This window comes from Necator americanus, chromosome V (genome assembly GCF_031761385.1).
Source record: "Necator americanus strain Aroian chromosome V, whole genome shotgun sequence".
NCBI lineage: Eukaryota > Metazoa > Nematoda > Chromadorea > Rhabditida > Ancylostomatidae > Necator > Necator americanus.
In genome coordinates this window covers 28,633,345-28,655,734 of record NC_087375.1, presented here as the reverse complement: position 1 = coordinate 28,655,734, position 22,390 = coordinate 28,633,345, and the positions used below count along the sequence as shown (strand labels likewise).

The 22,390-nt window shown below is 39.7% G+C and overlaps 3 protein-coding genes across 3 annotated transcripts; 1 reads left to right on the top strand and 2 right to left on the bottom strand.

Moving 5' to 3' along the window:
• Positions 1-394: 394 nt before the first annotated feature.
• On the bottom strand, positions 395-8,821 carry RB195_015519 (uncharacterized protein; the record flags this gene model as incomplete). The annotated part of the gene is made up of 22 exons (XM_064206263.1): positions 395-485; positions 681-871; positions 1,298-1,405; positions 1,597-1,672; positions 1,784-1,882; positions 1,945-2,111; positions 2,182-2,322; positions 2,612-2,767; positions 2,854-2,985; positions 3,495-3,580; positions 3,649-3,691; positions 3,762-3,881; positions 3,967-4,083; positions 4,166-4,285; positions 4,341-4,505; positions 4,751-4,867; positions 4,934-5,110; positions 5,171-5,311; positions 5,657-5,832; positions 6,432-6,506; positions 6,640-6,748; positions 8,804-8,821. 22 exons carry the CDS (start codon positions 8,819-8,821, stop codon positions 395-397), a joined length of 2,625 nt encoding a protein of 874 aa, XP_064062144.1.
• A 349-nt stretch (positions 8,822-9,170) lies between these two features.
• RB195_015518 (uncharacterized protein) lies at positions 9,171-10,550 on the top strand (the record flags this gene model as incomplete). Its single annotated transcript, XM_064206262.1, has 3 exons — positions 9,171-9,173; positions 9,248-9,293; positions 10,324-10,550. The coding sequence occupies 3 exons, from the start codon at positions 9,171-9,173 to the stop codon at positions 10,548-10,550; spliced, it is 276 nt and encodes a 91-aa protein (XP_064062143.1).
• Positions 10,551-11,252: 702 nt separating this feature from the next.
• Positions 11,253-18,344, bottom strand: RB195_015517 (uncharacterized protein; the record flags this gene model as incomplete). The annotated part of the gene is made up of 12 exons (XM_064206261.1): positions 11,253-11,429; positions 11,842-11,929; positions 12,656-12,750; positions 12,819-12,959; positions 13,449-13,511; positions 14,029-14,162; positions 14,227-14,329; positions 15,055-15,208; positions 15,270-15,355; positions 15,896-16,003; positions 17,512-17,578; positions 18,220-18,344. 12 exons carry the CDS (start codon positions 18,342-18,344, stop codon positions 11,253-11,255), a joined length of 1,341 nt encoding a protein of 446 aa, XP_064062142.1.
• Positions 18,345-22,390: the final 4,046 nt, after the last annotated feature.

Genomic DNA, 22,390 nt, shown 5'->3' with positions numbered 1-22,390 from the left:
CAGGTTGTCTGATAAACTTCAACTCATAAGCCTTAAATTTTATCCAGTGAATTTTGCGGATAATTAACAAAATGGCCTGGAAGTTCCTAAAAATGAGACAAAACTTTAACTTTAAAATAGGATCTTAGAATTACTAATCAAACAAAAAACAGAAATACACGTAAGTTCGACCTGGTAAAAATCTTCAAAGAAAAATTATTGCACGGCTTTTAAAAAATAACGACTAAAATCCCAGCCACATAAGCGGCTGACAAAACAGTTCTATAGAATACTATAGTCAACAAGGAATAACAAACAACAACTGGATAAATAATAATAGATAATGAGTATCTTCAAGAACTTGCTACGCTAACAACTGTAGAACAACAAAAATTCGATTCGGCTAAAATCATGCTTAGCTTGGAATTACATCTCCTCGTGAATACGGATTCGGATTGTTTTTCCTCAACATCACAACTTGAGCAGCGAATATTAAAGGTGTACTCCTAAAGACATAGTCGTTTTTAGTTTATAAGGTACGTTCGTTTAAAACTATAAACCAAACGTAACAAGGAATAAATAGTTTTCAGTTGGGAATAGTTAGGACTGTAAAGGAAGGAAAATATGCAATGAAAGTAAATAAAGTAAAAATCGAAAAAAATGCGAAAAGCCCATTTATAGCAAAGATAATTAAATCTTACTCATAGGACTTGTCTAGCTGGAATGTTATCACATTTGTCCCATGCTGCAGAGGGCAGAAATACACAAATGTGTTCTCGAGTAAGTACGGGGTAGGAACACCTGTCGGTACACTTCCAGTCATAGGCTCCAACAATCTTCCATTTAACTTCGGAGCAAAACAACTTATCCGTCCATGACATCGAAAACTCCACTGAAATGAAAAGAATGCAAAAAAATTCAAGAACGTTTGTTCAAGCCTTACAGGAGATGTAACATGATCATAAGGTGTATAATAAAACCTGGTTCCATCTCAAACAGAATATTTCTTGGTACACTATATCATTCCCTTATACAGTACCTACTGGAATGTTTGCAGTAATAACAGCTCTCTAAGCTAGTTTTATCTAAGAAAAAAAAAACGTCCTTAGAAGTTTTGGTACCAGTCTTAATAATACTTCACACTCTTTGAAAAATTAACTTATCAGAAACAAAAACGGAAGATGCATATTTGCTCGTACTTGGCTGACAAAGAAAATCCTATGAATACTCGCCGTAGTGAATTGGACCAACTAAACTTCTTCTAAGACATATAGATTCAAATCAGACCTGAAATTATCACCAGGTTCAGTGCGCTCACCTCAACGCCTCTTCTTCCTTGTACAGGACGGTTAATGGCGAAGTACGTGAACAACATAGGAGCTTGCATGCAATCTATAGCATACTGGGGAGTTGGAGTGTATGAAAACTAAATAGGAACTACAACGTGAAAATTCATTCATTCGTCACAGACGTTTCTAATTCTTCAGAAATGAACAATTCGAAACATTAGTAGGATCAACCAATCACATTTTTCCACTACTTATCATCACATCCGCCAACCAGAAGATGAGAAAACGAGACTGCAGATAAGAAGCCACTTGCAAACAAAACACTTACGCGAAAAACAGGATGCAACCCATCCCTAACCGGAGCGATGAATATCGGAGAGAGTACTACCGTTTCTCGGATATTCCTTAAAGGTTTCAATCTAATATCAACAAGCAGCCATCGAAAAAAAGCTAGCGAGAGTATAGCTAACTGACGAGGAAAATGACTATTGCTTGCCACCGTTGTGTATACTCACCTCAAGATCTTCCTTCGAGCTCCTCGCAACAGTCCATTCAAAATACCGCAATGTTTGAGAAGTGTGCTATATAAAAATCTTCTACTTGTTGGAGGTAACCTTAACGGAACTTCGAGCATTATTCACTTCAAAAAAGTTCCTTGTTTTAGCAACGACGATACCTCTCTTCAAGCGCTAATAATTCGTGAAATGTAGCTCCCGCATTCAGCAACAATTTCAGCATGCCAAGACCTCCTTTCCCATAAGCTATGTCTACCGGCGAAAAACTATGTGAATCATGCCACGTAATCGGCGATCCGAGCTGCAGCAGCTTAGACGCACGACATATCTGGAGAACGGCTGTCAACAGAATTGTAAAATCCGTTCAAAACTAGTGTTTTCAAAAAACGATAACTCACTTCTCCTTTTTGAACAGCGATATGCAGTGGTATTTGGAGCGATTTGTCTCGTATACGTAATAGTTCTGGACTATACTTCGCTAGTAAAAATATGAGATCGTCTCCTTCGTGCGTTTCGTTGCATTTTATCTTACGACATACCTAAAGAAGAATTCTAGAGGAATGAAATTAAATAAGAAAAAGAAAAAGTGAACTATTTCAAAAAGTAACCACGGAAGTTACATATTATGCGAATTTAATAGCGAAAACCTTCGTCGATAGAAAACGTCTACGTAAGCAAATTATCAAGATCTAAACAGACTCAACAACCCCTACTCTTCGTAAGTTGGTCCACTATAGTTAAAGCGGTGGATTGCGAATCTTTGGGTTATTCGTCTACTAAACTAAGATAACGATGCAACAAAAATAAAACATTATTTGAAAGCTGTACCATGTGAATAAGGGTTCCACCATTCTCGTCTCGCCAACCGGAAATAACAGAGCAAATCTCATCGAAACAGTCGTAGGTTGCATAGGGCGCACAAAAATGCACTGTTGCCTCACGAAATTGTTTCAAACTACCTGCTTGGACCGCTTCCAACAGCTTCTGAACAAACTTCATCATACGCAATTAACAAACTAGAGCTATGAAACCTTCCAAATTCCGACGACAAGAAATTGACCTTAACTCACATTTGCATCGAAATTTGCATAGGATGGGATGAACTTTGCTGTTACTTCTTCGTGCATTTCGTGCCGCATTTCTGATAGATGTTTCATGGAAACAGGTCCGGGAAGAGCATCAAGCATTCTACGTCTCGTTCGCTAAACATGAATTTTAAAACCAAAAATGAATTCTTCTTCCTCAAGTGTTCAGAAACTGGGAGCTTCCTAAAGCGAAAGTTCTCTCAATAATGGGAGTGTGATTTGCAAATAAACCAGTGGATCAAAAAAAGTGAGTTGAAACGAGTGCATCAAAGCACCAGCGAAAGAAAACATCAACGAAGACGCACGAATTTTTCTTTTTGCAAAACTTTTACTGGAGCATATAAATATTTAAGGATTTCGTGAACTAGGAAACAAAATTCACCGTGGAATCGAGGTGGAATACGCAGAAAAAATGATCACATAGTGACAAACTTAATTTCTAAAGTACCCCATTCTTTACCATGTTTTTTTTTACATTTTCGTTTTGCTTTAAAAAAAAAGAAAGTAAGCATGAGGAAGGAGTCCTGGATCACCCTTTTTACAATTTAGAGAAAGATAGAAACTGATCATGACTACACTCAAGTAACTAAACTGTAGCAGAATTATTTTAAAAATATGCTACTGACCGTCTTCCTTTTTATAATCTCCTGATTCTCATCAAGTCCCATGTCAACTATGTTTTCTTTACCTCCCATCGAATAAGATTTCTTGCCTAAAAAGCAAAAAAAAAAAGATTGCCACATTGTTGACAGCTCGTCAAGCAAATTCGTCTAAACTTACTACTGCTAGGCGTACGAGAGCGCTTGTGCAGTTGACGTGTGGACTGCAGCAGAATAATTGTTTTGAAAACTGATAATGAAATGTAGTGTATGGTAAACAAGAAATAATGTAACCGTGTTGTCTTCACGTTTCTTTGCACGAAAATTTTCAATTTCCTGTTGGTTAGAGATAACCATTTCGGCAATGTCATCAATAGAGGATGAAGCACTGGCAACGGATAGGTGCGGAAAACACTGAAGAGATCACAGACAAACAAGATTAATATTCTGAAAGCTCACGAAGCACAAGAAAAAGAATAGACTACTAAGAACTTAAAACCTTTGCTGGGGTGCACTGAAGATTTGTCGATGAGTTTCCAGCAGTAGCAAATGTATTACTGGTCAAATCACTCCGCTTTACGTTTGGAGAGTCTGATGCACTTTCGAAAGTCAATTCCTTAGTTAAATGGAAAAATCATTAGATCATTGAACAAATTAAATGAATTAAGCAAAATGAGGACCTATGAAAGAGCACCAACTTTAGATTGCTTACGCCGAACTGGTGAAGTTGAGTCCCCAAGATCCAGTTGGTTGGCCTTCGTACCATCGCTCGGTTTTAGAGGCTTTGGAGAATGTTGAGCACATTCGGTCGACAGATCCTAAATGGATCTGTTTAGCATGCAACGATTCAATAAAAAAAGTTAGAGAAGTTACCACGGAAGGAGATGGAGAAAGTTTGAAGGGAGAGAGGTTCTCACAGATATCTTGAAACTGCGTGTTGACAGTCGCTTCTGACTTCTGCGCAGGCTCTACGTGTGACAGTAATTTCATTGAGTCATCGAACTTCGCAGAAAAATTTGAGAAAACAGTCTTCTCCATCTGAAAATTCAAAACATAGATATTCTTTTACATCATTCAGAAAAATGGATAAAAAGAAATAATAGATAATGGACAAATATCCAACAATCTCGATTTCCGGTATACACACAAAGTATTAGAAGAATCGTTGTAAAGTCTGAAGTTTCAGATTGAGAAAAAATTAGATACAATTTTTTGAGATGAAACGGGCGATTCCATAGAATTATTCTGCACGACAACACTGGCATGAAGATGAACGTACATACCTCACAAGGGTCTTCCTTTGAGCTGTCTTTTGTATCAGAAAATACAAGTTTTCTGGGACGACCTCTTTTTCTCAATCCTCCAACAGTTCCGCTAGAGCTCTGAGCCGGCTTCTCTCCCTGTTTACAACGATTTTTCTCACAAAAAATATTTCCAATGTAGGTTAAAATCACTCAATATCTTACGCTGGAAGTAGAAGATCTTTTAGTCTTGGATTTAGAGCCTCTGGGCCTTCCTCTAGGACGCCTGCTACCTCTGTCTCCTTCCGTTTCACAACTATATACTGCAGTAGGCGTGTGTTCATACTCTAATTTCGACTTTTCCAAAATTTCTGCCAACATCTCATCATCGGAATCTGTGTCCTGTATAGACATACAAAAAATACTCTGGTGTTGTTGGAAAATTTCTGCATAAAGCTTTACCAGTGGTTGCTCCATCATTAAATAGGAGTTGAGAGGAAACGTATTCTGCTTATTGCTGGAGATACTGGGTGACATTTCCTCTAACTTTCCTCGCATCTGGCTTCTTGTCAATCTACCAGAAGAATCAGATTTCAAAAGCAGCTGAAAAGATTTCAGAAAGAAAGTTTAGTGAATATAAATCTAGATGCTGTGGAAATTTATGACGGCAGGGTACACAAAATATCGTGTGACACTTTTCTGAATGTATAGTAATGTCAAAACGGCACGAAGCACGATGCAGGCGTTCCTTAAGCGAAGCGCTGAGAACCGCATCAAAGGTCCTCTCTAACCTAAGCAAGGATCCAAACCGTTATTTTCACCGCTTCAAGCGCAACCGCTTACGAAACTGCACCGTGACTCGTGTTGTTTTGACCCTGCCACACAAAAAGAGAAATAGATGTGAAGTATGCGCAGCAGCTAATTTGTTGAAAGTTAGATGAAGTTAACCTGTTCTGTCGGGGTGTAGATATGTGTGTCATCATGTAACTTCTTACGAGCACGAGCTGTCGCTTCATTCAACCCCTCAACAATTTCTTCGAGATCCAGAGTTCGTGGTCGTAGTTCGCCATCGTCACTGCCCGCATCGCTTGATTCATCGCACTCAGCTGATCGAACGGCATCAACTGGAAGTGAAAAGCTATTCATGACTACTATAGGTAAGTTTTATAACCTTCCATGACCATCTCATAATTGTTGGCTCGCTCCAAGGAAGAACCGCGAGTGGCGCTTTTGTGACCATATGATTGTGTCGAATAAAAAGCAGTAAAATATCACAATATTACTATTGGACGAGAGATACCCGCAATAATCAACTGGCAGCCATTGGTCTGCCCTGCAGCTCCTTGCGTCACGGCGTAGATACGGCCGCCGCTACGCCAATCCTTATGGGAACACTTAGGTTCCGCTCATCCGCCAAACTAACGCTAAGTGCTTGCGTAGCCAGGGAAAGCGGAAAACAAGGGATATAGGGAAGAAGGATGAAAGACAGTGTATTGAGTATATCCCTATCCCTATGCTAAAATAGTAATATATTCACGATGTTTGTGAGGTAGCGCTCCACAGCAGTCCGTGGTATGCAATGGCGGCTTTGCAGATGAAATCTGTCCCGGGTAAAGTGGGAGGAGTACTAGAGATTGTCGGTCGCATAAAAACAATTAGATGAGTGCATTATAAGACGATATATCGATGTAATGGAAGAGAAAATTATGGCGAGAGAACCTACCTTTCTTCTCAATATTCACCATTTTTCTTCTATGAGCATGCTTGTAATTGTTAATGACCTTTGCATTATGAGGACCTGATAATAATGAAAAAAAATCTCCAGTGTCCTTTGTGAGGATCTGGGTACTAATCTATAAGACCTTCGGATTTCATTGAGAACATACACAACTATTTCACTCTTGGGTAGGGAAGTTCAAGAAAAGACATACTTTTAAGATTCGTTTCTAGTTCCCAAGAACTTCTGCGCTCACTGTCGATCCACTGTACTTTGAATTGAACTTCTCCCTCTCGTTCTCGTGCATCGAGAACGGCTTCTATCTAAACAAAAACAAAAGAAACAATAGGAAGTTGTTGTCCATTTTAGTGACTCTTCATTGTATCTACAGATGATTTTTGAAGGGGATTAGAAATGACTAAAAAATCTTCACCTACTCTTGTATCTCCGCGAGTAGATATAGTTAGGAGTGTAGTTCAAGAACACGAGCACGACCACGTGATTACGTCAGCAGTCTGCTTGATTGTCCGCCCGTTCGCAGATGTGAGCGTGAACGGACGCTCTCGCAGACGTGTTATCAGGTGTCTCGTCGGGGATACGGAACTACATCCCTAACCCTACACATTCATGGTGTATTCGTATATATTGAAGGATCCCAACACCTCTTATTTTGTGATATGCTAGCTTTAAACATTTCCTGCAATGATGGCTTGGTCACCCAGTGGATGTACGCAGGGTGTATGACTTAGTGCGTTCAGGATTCATGGAAATGAATAATAAGTTCCCTTGAACCTATTTCGATCAGATAACGACGCGAATTATACATATAACAGCTTCAACGAAATACATGAACATGACAATGTTCATGTTGCAAAAGGAAATGTGGCCAATAATAATGATGAAGTGTACTGCGATGTACCCATAGACTGCTATGATATATATGACAAGTCGAATATAATCGTGGCATTAGCATAACACTAATATTATGATAACGCTTATAAAGTACAACGTAATTATTATAATACATATGCGACTACTAATGCGATTGCATAGTTCGGGCCGGAAAATAGCTGTCTCCCCGTCCTTTATGTTTCCAACAATCAAACAATAGACGCCTAAGAAGGAACCAGCCAACTGATCTTCCTGCTGCCATATGCCAGCGGTTGGAAACAGCCGCAACTTGTACGTAACTGCTCACGCAATAATGGACCATAAACCAAAACATTTTCACCGAAATGTGGCCGCCTCAAATCATTCGCCTAAACGGAAAAACCGGCGCAAAATTTGTGCATTATGTTATTAGGATATTGACAAGTGTGTCCGTATTTCCTCATCTTCTGACAACTACCGTTCCTCTTGGCTCACACAAATTTTGTGAATATAAAGTACAGTGCTCAAGACACAAAACAAGACAGCCGCAATTAGCGCTCGGTTGGGGAGCGGCAGAGGGAAGAGGGATTTTGTGATTGCCAAGCAAAGGAAGCAAATGAATATTTATAATAAATAAAAAAACAATAAAAAACAAAAAAAGAAACTGATCCTGAGCATCAAAATGGAGAAATATTCTAACAAATCTGTAAAGTCTCAATCGCACTGTAGAACTTCATCTTCTCAAGTTTTTGTTTGTATCAGGTAAGCAATCTATCTCACACATTTTGCAAAAAACAAGTGTCATGAATATCTGCAAGAATTCTAACAACAGGTAGTAGAAAGACTAATAGTATTCCTATATTTCATATTCTATTACATATATTTTATACATTCTTACATATAATGCTATAAGCTAGGGTCGCTGCGATGGGTGTTCCATTTAGTGACGTACTCGCTAGAAGTACAACATTTTTATTTACGAGCGATGTTTTATCAAAAAATGTTTTTTTGCGTTAAGATGCTTGATTCGTACTGGTTGCAAAGATCTCTCTCTTTCTTAATTATTATTTTTAGGACCAGGCGCACCGATATCTCACTAGAAAATAGAGAAAAATGAGAACGAATATCCTCCAGGAATGCCCCTAGGAAATATACAGAGCCAGAAATGTGCAACCACTAGCATGTAAAAGCGTCTTATATCACGCGGCACTCGAAAAAAAAAAAACTAGTTTCAGCTACATAGTGATATAATAAACACTAGAAACTAGGCGGTTATCTGTTCTTCGAAAGGATGAAAGCTGGTACCAATGCAGAAGGCATCAGGAGCTCAGGGGCTAAAGCATATGCGGGACATGAGGTCTACAGAACTCCAGAGGATCGCTTTTGTAACCATGATAATGATCCCTCTAGAATATTTGCTAGCTAAGGCAGCATCTGCATGAAATCCCTGACATTATATCATGGAACCACAATGAGACAATATCAGTGACGTAATGGTAAATGATTACCTTCACCTCCTTATCCATCTTTATTGCTGATCGCTAGGAATGCTCTAGGAACTCTAGACTTCCTGAACTCAATACTTCAGGCTGATCCGACTCAGAACCTTCCGATAATGACGAAAAAACGAAGAACTGACTCTCTAAACTCTGAAAACACCGAAAACACACGCGTAAGAAAACTGCTTCTCAGCTTTCCCGCATGGAATAACGAGAACTTTTGGGATGAGATAGCGCTGCGTACGCGCTGCGATCCTGACAATAGAGCAAACAATTAATTAAGGAAGATCAACAATAATATGATCTGAAACTGTAATCGCCACAGAACGTCTTCGAGCGTCATTTTTATCTTCCGGCAGGATGCTTCTGGAAGTTCATGGTAAAATTAAAATACTTTTGGTAATGTGACGAAATTCATTGCAGTTAACGCACATATTTTTTTTTCCTTTTTAGGAACTGTTCACAAGATTTGACGTCATGAGGGTTAGCCGGGAGACGGGTAAACCGTGACAGCACATGTTCTGTTTCTTTTCTGCTCAGCACATCCCAGGAGCAGAAAATTTTGTACGTTCTTGCTGAACGTTCTCGATAAGAACTCATTATTCCATTAAATTTTCTAAATATAGTAGGGTCAAAACGACATGAAACACGTACGCAGTTGCGTACGCGGCTTCTTTCGAGGCAATTCGGTGGAACGTAGTGGCTAGGAGCGTGGTGAAATTCTTGCTGGCACCACCCATCGCTGCAGTTGGCGACGGGCCCACCTCGGTTCTAACTGCTGCCTCCACAGCGCCGTTTCGAGCGCGTACGTAAATGCACATCAACTACACTCGTGTTTCATGTCGTATTGACCGGACTATACATTCGTATCAAAGCGGCAAAACTTTTACCACACCAGCACACATTTGCGTTCGAGTTGGGACTTTTGGCTGCGAAGCTAAGTGACACCTCTTTTGCACAACTTCGTGTGCAACTGAAACAGAAGTCAGTTCGTTTAGCTGCATGACAGCACAAACAAAATGGATGTTACATCTCGAAGCCTTCAAAGACGTACAAAGCAACCACGATTGAAATTTCAGTCGAGAGAGAATTTCTTGAAAATAGTTCTGATTTATTCTGCAACATCGCGTAAGCGGTTGCACAAGAAGCCAAGGCGACGCGGGTTTCAAGCGCTCGCATGCGCGGTACGAGCGTGTCACTTTAGCGCAACTAGCGCAAGTTGGCTTCTTCGCGAAGGCGGATTAAAACAAGGATCTCGATGCGTAGATATGGACCACAGGGTTTTGTACCTTTCTCCGTTGCAGAGCCCCATTCTGTACGTGCTGCGGTAACTTGGCAGTGCTTTCGAGGGGCCATCCAGTGGGAAAGGTGAATGATGACTTTTACTAACGAAGACGTACACAGAAAATTTACCCCCTGCCGACGCTTCACATTCGGACGGATGTCAGTGATTTTGGACTCGACTTCACATCGACTTCTTTTTTTTTTCCTTGTAAATTCACAAAACATCTGAAGTGGATAAATTGTAGGGTCAAAACGACATGAAGCAAAAACAGTTGCGCAAGCGGCTGGGCTTGAAGCGACGCGGCGGAGCGCAGCAGTTGGAATCGAGGTGGGACCATGGCGAGCTGCAGAGATGGGTGGCGGTAACGAGGATCTTCACACGACTCCGACCGCTGCGCTTCACCGCGCCGCTTCGAGCGCAGCCGCGTGCACAAATGTCCGTGCTTCATGTCGTGCTTTGGTCCAACTATAACTCATAATTTTAAGGAATTTTTCTCGAATTTTCTGTTGCTCAAGACAAATGCGTTTTGCATTCAATTTCCGTTCGGCTTGCATAGGGCAGAACACTCCTAGCTTATTTGTTTGCTAATTACAGACGTTCATGTACTATTGACTTAAATGAGATACACTTCTACAAGGAGAGTTCGAGAAACCTGCGGGTTGGTGCAACAATCTCTTTAGTTATCATTTTTATCAGATTTATGTATTCATATCCATTATTCGGCAAGACCCGTTAATAAATCAGTAGAAAAGAATTCGTTGAAGCTGTTCCAGGAACGATATGATTCATAATGATCACAGAACAAAATCCGTAGCAACAAAAAAAAACTATGAACTCTAAAACGCACAGTAGACGCCGTTTAAAAAAAATGATTGAAGACAACCTGAAACTGTGAAAAGCAAGCTACTCAAACCCGAGTAGGACGGTTACATGAAAATAACGCATTGTTGCAGTAGGAGCAAACCGAGCTGACTTGTGGTGCAATTGTATAGGTGGTTGCTCTCAAAGTGGAGTGTCGGACTAAACATCGTGACTGAAGTAGTGATAGTCCCATCGCTTACGCAACTGCACCACAAGTCAGCCCGTTTTGACTCAGCTGTAGTTGAAGCTGTACAGGAGCGGATTTGAAGGAATTGGTACAAGCGGGTTAAATTAATAAAGAAAAAACTTTGGTCAGTCAGTAGTCGTGCAACTGCGGATCAGTTCACGAGGATTCAGGCGCGATACGTTGCGACGGCAAACTGAGTGACGATCCAGTAGAACGTTGCGGTCAATGGTGATGTCAGTGTTTCGCATGATATCTTGAGCTTCTTCAAGTAGACGATCGTGATCCGAATTTGTGAGGTAGACCTAGAAAGAAGAACACCATGAGATTAGGAGCAGAAGCGGTCAGAAAGACACATTTGCCTTATTTAAGAATATCCTGTGTGCTTTTACAGTTAATGTATATTAAGGTCAAAACGGATTGAAGCACGGTCCAGTTGCGTAGGTGGCTGCTCTCGAAGCGGCGCTGTGGACGGTTAGGATGTGGTGGAACCCTTGCTAGCATCACCTTCATTGCAGTTCGCGGCGGTTTCACCACGATTTCAAAAGCTGTTTCCACCGCGCCGCTTCGAACGCAGCCGTTTACGCAACTGCACATTGTTTCATTTCGTTTTGATCCGACCGTATACAACTATGTATGCAAATAATTTCACGAATTTTCTTCCTTTTCGATTTCCTTCTTTATTTCTTCGAATTTTCGCATTTGAATAAAACCTACTTGCGCGACGTTCTCGTCAATACTTGTGCTATCCGTCATTTCTTGACCTTCAGCACATCGCCACGCTACTCGCATTTCGCTTGTTTGTCTGAAATCTTACATATTTATTCGTTTGTTTACTTATTGAATCAATGTTATTACATTTTTTAGAGAACAGAAGCACACTGAACATGGCATGCACTCCCAAATTGTAACCATTTCCACTCATTCCTTCATTGTCTTGATTTCTTCCTCTTTTCACCTCTTGTCGTTTCAGTACAACAACAGTAACCCAGGTACTGCCATGTATTTTTGCAAGATTCCCAAGAAACATCGTTTCAGAAACTAAGGAATAAAAGAGGGAAGAGAAATTTCAAATTTTTGTCTTATTTTCAGAGTTTCACAGGTTCTATCCCTAGGTCTAGCTATCCGTTCTATTTTCTCGATAAAATCAGGCGCTACTTTCAACAACAGAGCCCTTTCCACTCGCAGAAGAAAATTGTCGGACTAAAGGAGCGACCACGTCAAGATCAAGTCTTCAATCAAAGCGAAGATATTCGTTCGAATCTGGTCCACGTGGAAACGTTGTAAGATTTCCAGAGTCTAATATCTCGATATGTCTTTTTTGATTACCTTACAGCGCATTTCCATGAGAAATCCAGAATTCGAACAATAACTAACGTACTTCCGAAAGCGTGCACGTCTTCACTAGCCCTAAGGAATCGAACGAACCACAGCTAGACATTTCCATGAACAAATTAAATTCTTGGGTTAAAATATATGTTACGCGAATAGAAGTGGAGTGCTCGCATCGATCACACCCTAATCGACTCACCTTTTTGGTATCGATGTCTGATGTATAAGAACTCCTTCGGCAGTTGGAAAGTTCACTACACAATGATGGATTGGTGACGGTGCGGAATGACCATTCTAAAAGGCTCAGAAAACTGATCGAGCATAAAAACATCATTGCTTTTCTAAAAGATTCAGTTACCCACCTGCATGTTATCGTTGGTTTCGTAATGACTCTCGATTAGAGCAATTTCCCAAGGCATTGTTTTCGACATAGCTAACAACGTTCGAAGTGTTTCCGACTCTGGTTCCAAGGAGAAACCCAGGAAGAAGATATCGTTGTGATCCTAAGAAGTTTTTATATTCGAGTAGATCACAAAAAAATTGAAATCTGTTCTTATCCTGGTTTCTGCGACTACAGTCAGATGCGCCGATGTTTTCTCAATTCAAAGGATCTTTCTTTTTTTGTAAGGAGTGGCGTAGTGACATTTTCATATAAAATTGGTCTTGCATATAAAGAGAAAAAGGCTTTTCTCCTACCAAGCAAAATACAGCTGGTCAACAACCGTAGTCAGCTGGGCAAATTCACCCCAAAAATGTCTTTTTTTAATAGCATTTTTCTTTCTTACATCCCACAAAAGTCTTCCATAAGTATTTTCGTATTCCAATGTGCAGGCGTACAACCTATCACTTCAGATAAAAATAGATGAACTTCAAGATATTCAGGATTTTATCGGCAATTCCTCAAGCAGTACAGTACAAAGTGCACCACCCAGTAGTGTAGAGTTCAAGGAATGAAGTTATAAATTCAAAAGCAATTTTTATGTCTAACATACCTTGTAAAATCCCTTGATGAAAATTGCACCTGAGTAGCTTTTTGAAAAGGTAGCCTTGATAACCTAAATAAGCAATCTTCAAAAACATTGTGAAAATCTGGTATTCATTTGGTAAGCGTGCCAGAACTGGTCCCCAACCAATGATCGTGACGTAAACGTACGATAATTCCAGCTTTTAGAAAAGAAGCGGTGAAGAACAGTGATTTAGAGAATGAGAGAAGAAATGTGGTGAAATCAGTTACAGATGTTAAAAAAAGTGAAAAGAACTGGTTTTTGTGCAGCTTGAAGAGAATACTAAGTGTTGAAGGGTGACTATGACCGCTAACTAGTGCATTATTAAAATTCTACGTCTAGTACATGGCTATCATGAAAAAAAACTTTTTGAAGAAAGAGCCGGCATTTTCATTATTACCGCCTCAAGAAAGAAAAGAGCAATCGAATGGAATAAATCATGGTAACATTAGAGAAGTCTTAAGAAAGGAGGATAGAAAAGGAAAACAGCAATACCTACGTCAGTAGCCAACGGCAATGTACCAGAAACAAGGACACACAGCTGCTCAGAAATAATCACTAAACGAACCTGAGTAGCGAACGATTCCACTCCAGGTAACATATCTCTTGTTTGCTCCACTGTAAACAACTGTACTGCATACGGTAGCTGGTTTTGGATGCATTCCAGAATGGTCCGATGAGTTTCCATAGAAGCCGTGCAAGCTGAACAAGAATTTCTGTTATCACGTAGTCTCCAGAGATAAATCTAGTGTAATTTCTTGCCCACCAATCAACCCTCCTTTAGCAGTACATAAGGCTGTGAATTCGTAACCATCGTCAATAAATTCCTGTACGACGTACTCTCCACAGTGGTGTACGGTAGAGTTACGCTAAAACAATGAAGTTTAGTTCGTATCGAATATGTTCGAATGGGTGAGTGTGGCGCTTCTTCCGCAAAATGTGCTCTTTTCTATGTTAGATATTCTCTCTCCTCTCTAGTGTGCTGCCAAATGAAGTCGACCATATTTATGGCTGGCACCATACTTGTTCAACCGGGTGTACCGCGTACATATGGTGCGAGCCATAAATATGGTCGACTCCAAACGACCCGAAGCAGGGTGCAGTTGCGTAAGCGGCTGCGCTCGAAGAGGCGCGGTGGCGACAGCAGTTGACGTTGAGATGGGACCATCGCGAACTGCAGCGATGGGTGGTGCTAGTAGTGGTTCCACCACTATCCTAACTGCTACTTACTACACCGCCGCTTCGAGCGCAGCCACTTATGCAACTGGCATCGTGTCGTTTTGACTATAGAACACGTTTGGCGCCGACTGTAGGTCTAGTCCACATGGTGCAGTATTATGATACAGCTCCGGTATTTAGTAGCAGATGTCCCGATGAGAATAAAAAGGATCAGATCTGTTCAAATCTCGGTTATGCTTCCGATGTCGCATTATGATCAACGTACGAAATAGCTGCACCAACTTCCACGCTTTAACTAAGAATTTAAAAGAAAAAATTGTGCGTCATCGACATCTTCTCTTCGTCTTCGCTTCGGTGGATTTTAAAATCCACGACAATGGTCAAATACAAAGAAAGTACGTTTCTATCCACTCACTCTGAAGTATTGTCGAAATTCTCGTTCAGTACGCAATATTCCTTGAAGTGGATGTTGACGAACAGATCGTACAACCACTGGAAATCCGCCTACTTGAGATCGAATAACTTCCAACCACGGTTCCGGCTGAGGACTTCCGGAGAGTGAACATTGTCTGAAACCCATGTTAAATGGACCAAACTGCGGTTGCAGGAAGAGAAGAACTAGAACTCCACCTCAAAGTAGCTAGCCCATTCTTACGAGGATTATGGATTGCGTCGCGTACGCTGAGTATTTGTTCTAGTTGTTCCGGATAAAATCCCTGAATATTAGGTTTCATTTTATTGGAACTGTTGGCAATGGGAACTGTCTACAGTTCCATTGCTCTTGCAAGTCCTTTTCACACTCACTTAGTTCCTGATGACGATGGATCGAATGCGAATCTCTTTAAAAATCACACGTGTTCATTTGGCAAGGCACGATCACACTTTTTACATCCTGTTGCCACGGGGCATACAAATTACTGATCCTTTCTTTTCATTTTTTTCGTAGGTACGTATTTCTACAGTTTTCAAAATTGCCTAATTTGTTGACAACAATTTCAATGCCATTCAATGCTCCGTTTCATTTCACAACATTTCTCGACTATTTCCCGGAATACTACAATAATATAGGGTTGGTGCAAATACTGGAGGAACCCAGAGTTATCCTTGGAATATTGAACATACCTCAGCATGGTCAACGACATTATTTGTATTCGCATTATTATTATTCTAAGACCGATCTCTACGGGATTTTCTCGGCGAAGTTCATCTTGCGATTGACTAAATAAAACACATAAATAGAAAAAATACGACTGCACCTCTATGCTCATCTCCTTCCTTATTCTGGCCACCGCTTTTTGCAAACTTCTCTCAAATGCGACAAGTCGTCGTTGTGACGCTGCATACATTGAGCACAATTCTCGAACCTAGAAACTGAGTCTTTCAAAAACTTTGGAATTTCGCATAGGTACTGTGGTGGTTAACACAAAAGAGTCAAAACGAAATGAAGCACGGTCCAGTTACGTAAGCGGTTGCGTTCGAAGCGGCACGGAGTAAAGTAGCTTTTAGGGAGGTGGTGGAACCTTTGCTAGCAGCACTCATCGCTGCAGTTCGCAGTGGTCTCACCTCGGTCCCAACCTCGGTTCTAACCGCTCTCCCTATCGCGTTGCTTCGAGCGCAGCCCCTCACACAACTGCAGCGTACTTTATTTCGTTTTGACTATACAGTCCCGTTAACCATCTACTATAGAATATTGTTTTTGACGTAGAAAAAATGAAAAAAAAATGAAAAGAAAGGGAAAAATTTATGAAAAAAAATTAATGCGCATGAGCAAGTATATGCAGATTTTAGCGGTCCATGATATTTCGCTTAAATCTACTACAAAGGGCTGTGTGAAGGAGAACAGTTCATATACGCAAGTGGTTTCTTTCAACAAACTGCCTTGAAAGGTGGGGTGACACGGATACAAGTAAACGAGCTAAAAATAGCGTACTGTTTGAAGTTTCCACAGTTTCCAGGCAAAACGACCGACGGCTGCTCTAGTATTTATAATCGATGTAGCAGCATTGTTAACCACATTCGCGCTACACAGCTAGAGGTGGACCCATCTTGATTGCAACCGCGATCTGTAACGCGTCGACTGGAGCGCGGCCGCTTGAATGCAGCACGTTTTGAGACGTTCCGATCCGCCTATGAGCCTAAATACTACGTCGTACAAACGATGACGTAGTATTTTTGGTGTAGTCGAGTCAAAATGTCTTACTCAGTGGCGGAAGATTTTCACGAGATGGGAAGGTGGCGGAAAATTGAGGTGGCCTTTAATGGGACAACGGGAAATGTTTGGAGAAATTTTAATCAGACAGGAAAAAAAACCCTAAAATAATGAGTAAATGGAGCATCGGTTAAGTACATACCAATTCTCTGTCAGGTTGCAAAAACTTCTTAAGGCGTCTTCAACCTTCTGTTTTGTCAACCTTTTTCTCTTTTCTTATGCAGCCGTCTGTAGAAACTCTCTTTTGGTGAATGCTTGCTTGCCCAATCCTACGGTTCATTCTGAACAGAATGCCCTCTAGGTTTCAGGAACGCGTCTTTTCCAGTCCCAACTAAGCTTGGATTACAGGATATCTCCCTTCGTTGCCCTATGTGTTTGGACATCTTTTTTTTTCGTCCAAGGTTTAATACAGAACATATTTTTGAGACTATGAGTTGTTCTGCAAATAAATGTAGAGAAATTTTAGCAGACAATACTTGCTCTGGGAGGATCTGTAGCTAAACTTCTGCGCATTTGGCTTCACTCTACGCCCGAAATGTGCGCATCGTCCAAATCTCCTAAAGATAGAAAATGCCGGGCAATTCTTTCCTGCTCAGGAAGAGATGTTGATAACACTCCCTCTTAATTTCTATGTTTTGTGGAAATACAAATTCGAATTCTCACCTTCTGAAGCAATTGCTGATGGTCGTGGTCACGTATAGGCGACTCCACTTGGAAGTATACATCCACACTAAAAGTAGGCAGCGTCAGTTTTGCAAAATGGAAGTGCGATATTTAAACGGATTACGCCTTGTAAGTGCACTTTTTCGGTAAAATATAGTTGGAGGAGGCACAGAGTGGTCCCTTGTTTCTCGAAGTAAATAATTAATTTAATCGGGGCCCTAAACCTCAGGCATAACAAGAGGTTCGATGACATGTTAGCTAAAGTGTTAGCTAAAAGCAAAAATAAGCCAGAGTGTCGAGAAATAAGGGCGTCACTGAGCTCTTCGTCCTGCTGCTAGGACACTAACATAAGGTTGGTGCAATCACTGGACGAACCCCGAGGTATCTTTCATAGGAATATTTAACACATAGTAGGATCAAAACGACATGAAGCCCGCTTGCGACGCAACGCACTTACGTGAGCGGTGGCGCTCGAAGCGGCGCGATAGAGCGTAGCGGTTCGGGTTGAAGAGTAGAATCTTGCTAGCACTACTCATCGTTGCAGTTCGCGATGGTCCCACCTCGATCCTAACCACCGCGCCGCTTCGAGTGCAGCCGCTCGCGCAACTGCGCTGCGCTGTTTCATGGCGTCTTGACTCAGTCGTCGTGTTTCATGGCGTTTTGACTCTATTGTATGTATGTCAACAACACTGTTTAAACTACACTCACTTGCTCTCGTCCACAAGCGTCCTCGGAGGTCCTACGACGAAAATCCGTACATTTCCAGGTTTTCGTAGTTTTGAGAGGTTTAGACGATATTTCCATAAGACAATAATTATGGTATGGGTCTGCATACGATTTTCTGAAAAAGGGAAATTTTGATTTATCAAATGGTTCTCGAACCATTGGAAGCGTAAGTAGTTACGAGTACTTGTCACGAAGTTATTTGGCGATTCGCGAAAAACCGAAATGACCGAATGATTGGATGGATGAATGAATGGTGGAACAAATAAGTGAGTGAGTGAGTGATTGGATGAATGAATGAACGAATGAATGAACATCAAAATGATGAGTGGGGAATGACCTATCGCATATGGCTTGCCTATCAACCATGGGAACGCCGTCGAGTTCTCTCTGGACCTTTCCCGACGTTTCTCGAGATTGACGAGACAGGACGTCCGGCGTGCTTAGAAAAACCAGCTCCGACTCGTGTCTTGCATAGTTTATGGCATGAGAGAACACAATAATGACATCATTATGAATGCACACAGAGAACGTACGCTGAAGGATTCGAGGTGGTATCCAGGTCCACATGATCGTTTCTAAGAGCGACTTGCATGCAGTATAAGACCTCTGAGGAAAAAGCGGCGGAAATTTTGTCTACCTTCTCTTCACGGCCCGTACAGGTACTCGGAAACCTCATTTCTGCCTCATTTAAAATGATTGCAATGAAAAAGAGGAAACAAAAGGGGTGAATGCTAAGGAAAACCTTCGGCTGAATCGACAATATTGAATGATAAAATGAATAAAATTAATATAAACGAATAAGCACATTATTCATGAAAAGAAAATGTAATTGTATTTTCTGTAAACAAACAATAAGGAGCATGTAAGGACAATTTTCAATATGCTGAAAGCATTCACAAATTTAGTATAAAGATGACAAAAAACAAATTTAAAACGTGATTCAAAATAGAAAAAAAATTAATTAAATATTTAAAACGAAGGACATAACAATTATCATTGGTGAACATACTTAAAACACACACATATAATTACAAAAGCTAGAGTAAAACAAAGAAAATAATAAAAAACTTAATTCTTTAAAAATTTTATAAAGTATTATCAACTGTCCATTAACCTTATTCCATAGGAAAATAATTATTACTGTCGAGTAATAACTCCTTCTTCTAATTAAAAATAATAGGAAAACTTTTCTTCACTAACAAAACAAACCCATCCTAAATAAGAGGTTAGGGTAAAAAATTTTAGAACAAACAAAAAAGTATGATCAGTAGATATCACATAGCAAAGACAACTCGTGTTGTCCAGTTTCAAGCTCAGAAAATTTCAAGTTTCTGATTAAAAAATCACGCAAACAACAAAAACAGAACTAAAAAAAGGTACAACACACCAACGAGCAAACGAGGATAATAAAAATGGGAACAGGAAAAAAAAATAACTCAGGAGTCGATTTCAAAAAACCTCATTTATCTCAAGAAATTGAAAAAATAGATCAAATAAAGTACAGTACGATCAGACAAAACCATCATTTCTTTTGGTTGTCCAGAGAAGAAAAAAAGAAGAAAAGAAAAGCATGGATACAAAATTTTATAAAGGTGTCGTTAAAAATTCCACAAACCCTTTGGAGGTTCATCCGTGTAAATACGATAAGAATGGCTCACGTAGAATCAAATCAAACTGCTGAGGTCTATGCAGGTTACGGTAAGAATGAATTTATTCTGCAATACTCGCATTAATTTCACAGGGCGAAGAATACTGTTATCTAATATGCACACCAAAGTGTGATGCGATGGTGCGGAAAGCACAAAAAAGTACTGAAATATTCTGTCAAAAATACTAACGAATAAAATAACAAAATAAATTACAATTTTGGCTACTATCTGACATTGTCAATCGAATACTCACAGTCATTATGCCAAGATTTAAGGAAGGTCGAACTTTTTACGCTTCTAAAAACGTTTCCATTTTGATTTAAGATGCAATTCCCTTAGAATTCATGAGACTTCTGGGCGAACAGAATACATGTGTTTTTTTCATGCTCTATTGAAGGCAGTGATGCCGAAACATAAAAAAAAGATCTGAAGAATAGGAAAGCGCCAGATAAAAATCTATACCCAATCGTCCTACTTCAATTCAAAATCGTTTAAGTTTTAATGGGTTTTTTTTAAGAAATTTAAAGAGATCCATCCATGGTTTATGAAGAAAAAACAGCGACGGCTCATGCACAAAGTCTTATGGGTTCAACTGCAGCATCAAATCAGTGACTTTACCTCCCAAATGTAACTCTGAACAAAACTCTGATACTTAATCTGAAGCTCAGAAATTATGAAAAGCTTGGTTAGCCTCAGGCGGTGTCGAACCATCGATTGTGGAAATATTGTGATGACCTCTTACCACAGCGGTATAAAAGACCTACAGAAAAATGCTAGCAAGCCCAATATTGACGAATTAATTTGGAAAATGTCCACTTCCTCTTCATTCCGAAGCAAGAAGTTTCACAAATTTGAAAAAGAGGGATTGCGATTGGAGAAGATCCCTTCGGTTCCTCGGATGATACGATTTCTCGGAAGCGGAGCTCCAAACAGTTCTAGAAAATTATGTGACAATGTTATGGCTTGACGGACCCACTGCCGGTTTGAACTATCTCGGAAGAAACATCCTATTCCCACGAAAGTATCGCTCATCTTTCCAATTTTTTTTTAATGAAAGGAAAGATAGAATATGTATAAAGTTGCAGAAAGCTGAAGATTGAATGCAAGGCGGAAAAACATGTTGTTGTGACAGCACTGATGCAAGAAGACAAAGTGAGTGTAGCCTAAGTAAAGGGTAATGAGGGTGTTCTGGATGATAGAAGTCTCGGGAACAAATTTTAGCTTTTTTATTTTATTTGATTTTTTTTTGAGAACGCTATTGCTCGAAAATAAATTTCCAGTATTTTCTGAACATGCAGAGCTTTATTTATATTTTACATACATATTTATAATACTTGTTTTACTCATAATTTTATATTTTGTTTATACTTATTTACCACGTGAACCTAATTAAAAGAACTAAGTTGTTCCCTTTTTCACCTTTATGTAGGAAGATGCTTGATACAACGGATATATCCCTAACTTTACAAATCCGTAATGAAAATATGTAAGTCCAAAGGTCATCGGATTAATGTAACAAAATAATTTATTAGGATACGAATTACGGACTACGGAGATTCGGATTTTGCAGATAATAAAAAAAAAACAAAAACGGAAAGGGTTCGGCACAAAATCTTCCTTCCATTTCGTGTTTCGTAGCCTAGGAACGAGAACAATAAATTGTGTGCAAATCACCTATACTGATTTTGTAACGAGGATTTCCTTTAAGTCCCCGCCCGAGGCCTTCCGCCTAGTATATTTAGATTCTGTCTAGTAGATTTGCCAGTTCTCATATCTTATAGTCATATAAAGTTTTGCCCTGTCTTTTTGCATATCGCAGTAGTTTGTTTCGTAGATCCTATTTTAATTTTTCAATTTATTCTAAAAAAATGCCTAATTTTATATTTTGAAATTTATAGGGTCCAAACAACAATTCGTACAAATTACACACATACTAATAGAGAAATTTTTGAAACTTAAGACTTAAGAAAGAAACTTGTTAAAAGTCTGGAGAAGGCTTGTAAGAATTTCACAAGTTTGACTGAAACGTTATTGTAACAATAAAACTAGGCAACTTAAAAATTTTTTCTAACCAGCACCGTTCGATTAAGCAAATCCCGTCAAGGCTGAACAGTTCAGATGTGTCGGAAGCTCCAATGAAGTCGACTATTCTTAAAAATACAAAAAAAAGATTTTTAGAGCTAAAGGTAAAAATTCGTATCTGCTAATGGAGAAAAGCTAGATGGAAGATATTAGTGGATCGCGATGCTAAGTTAGCGAGGGATACATGTAGGCGCATAAAATCCAGGATATCCGAATAGTATTAATATCTGGAAAACAAAAAAGAAGATTGGAAAAGGGATTTGTGCTCTCATATGCTCTAATATGGAAATTTGCACGAGATCGTGATCGAGCAATAACTCAAAAAGATTTTTTGTTCGTTTTTTATTTTATTTATTATTAGACAGAGGAGGCCAACGTGAAGCTTCAAAAAAGAAAAGAATAACTCTTGAAAACAGATAAGA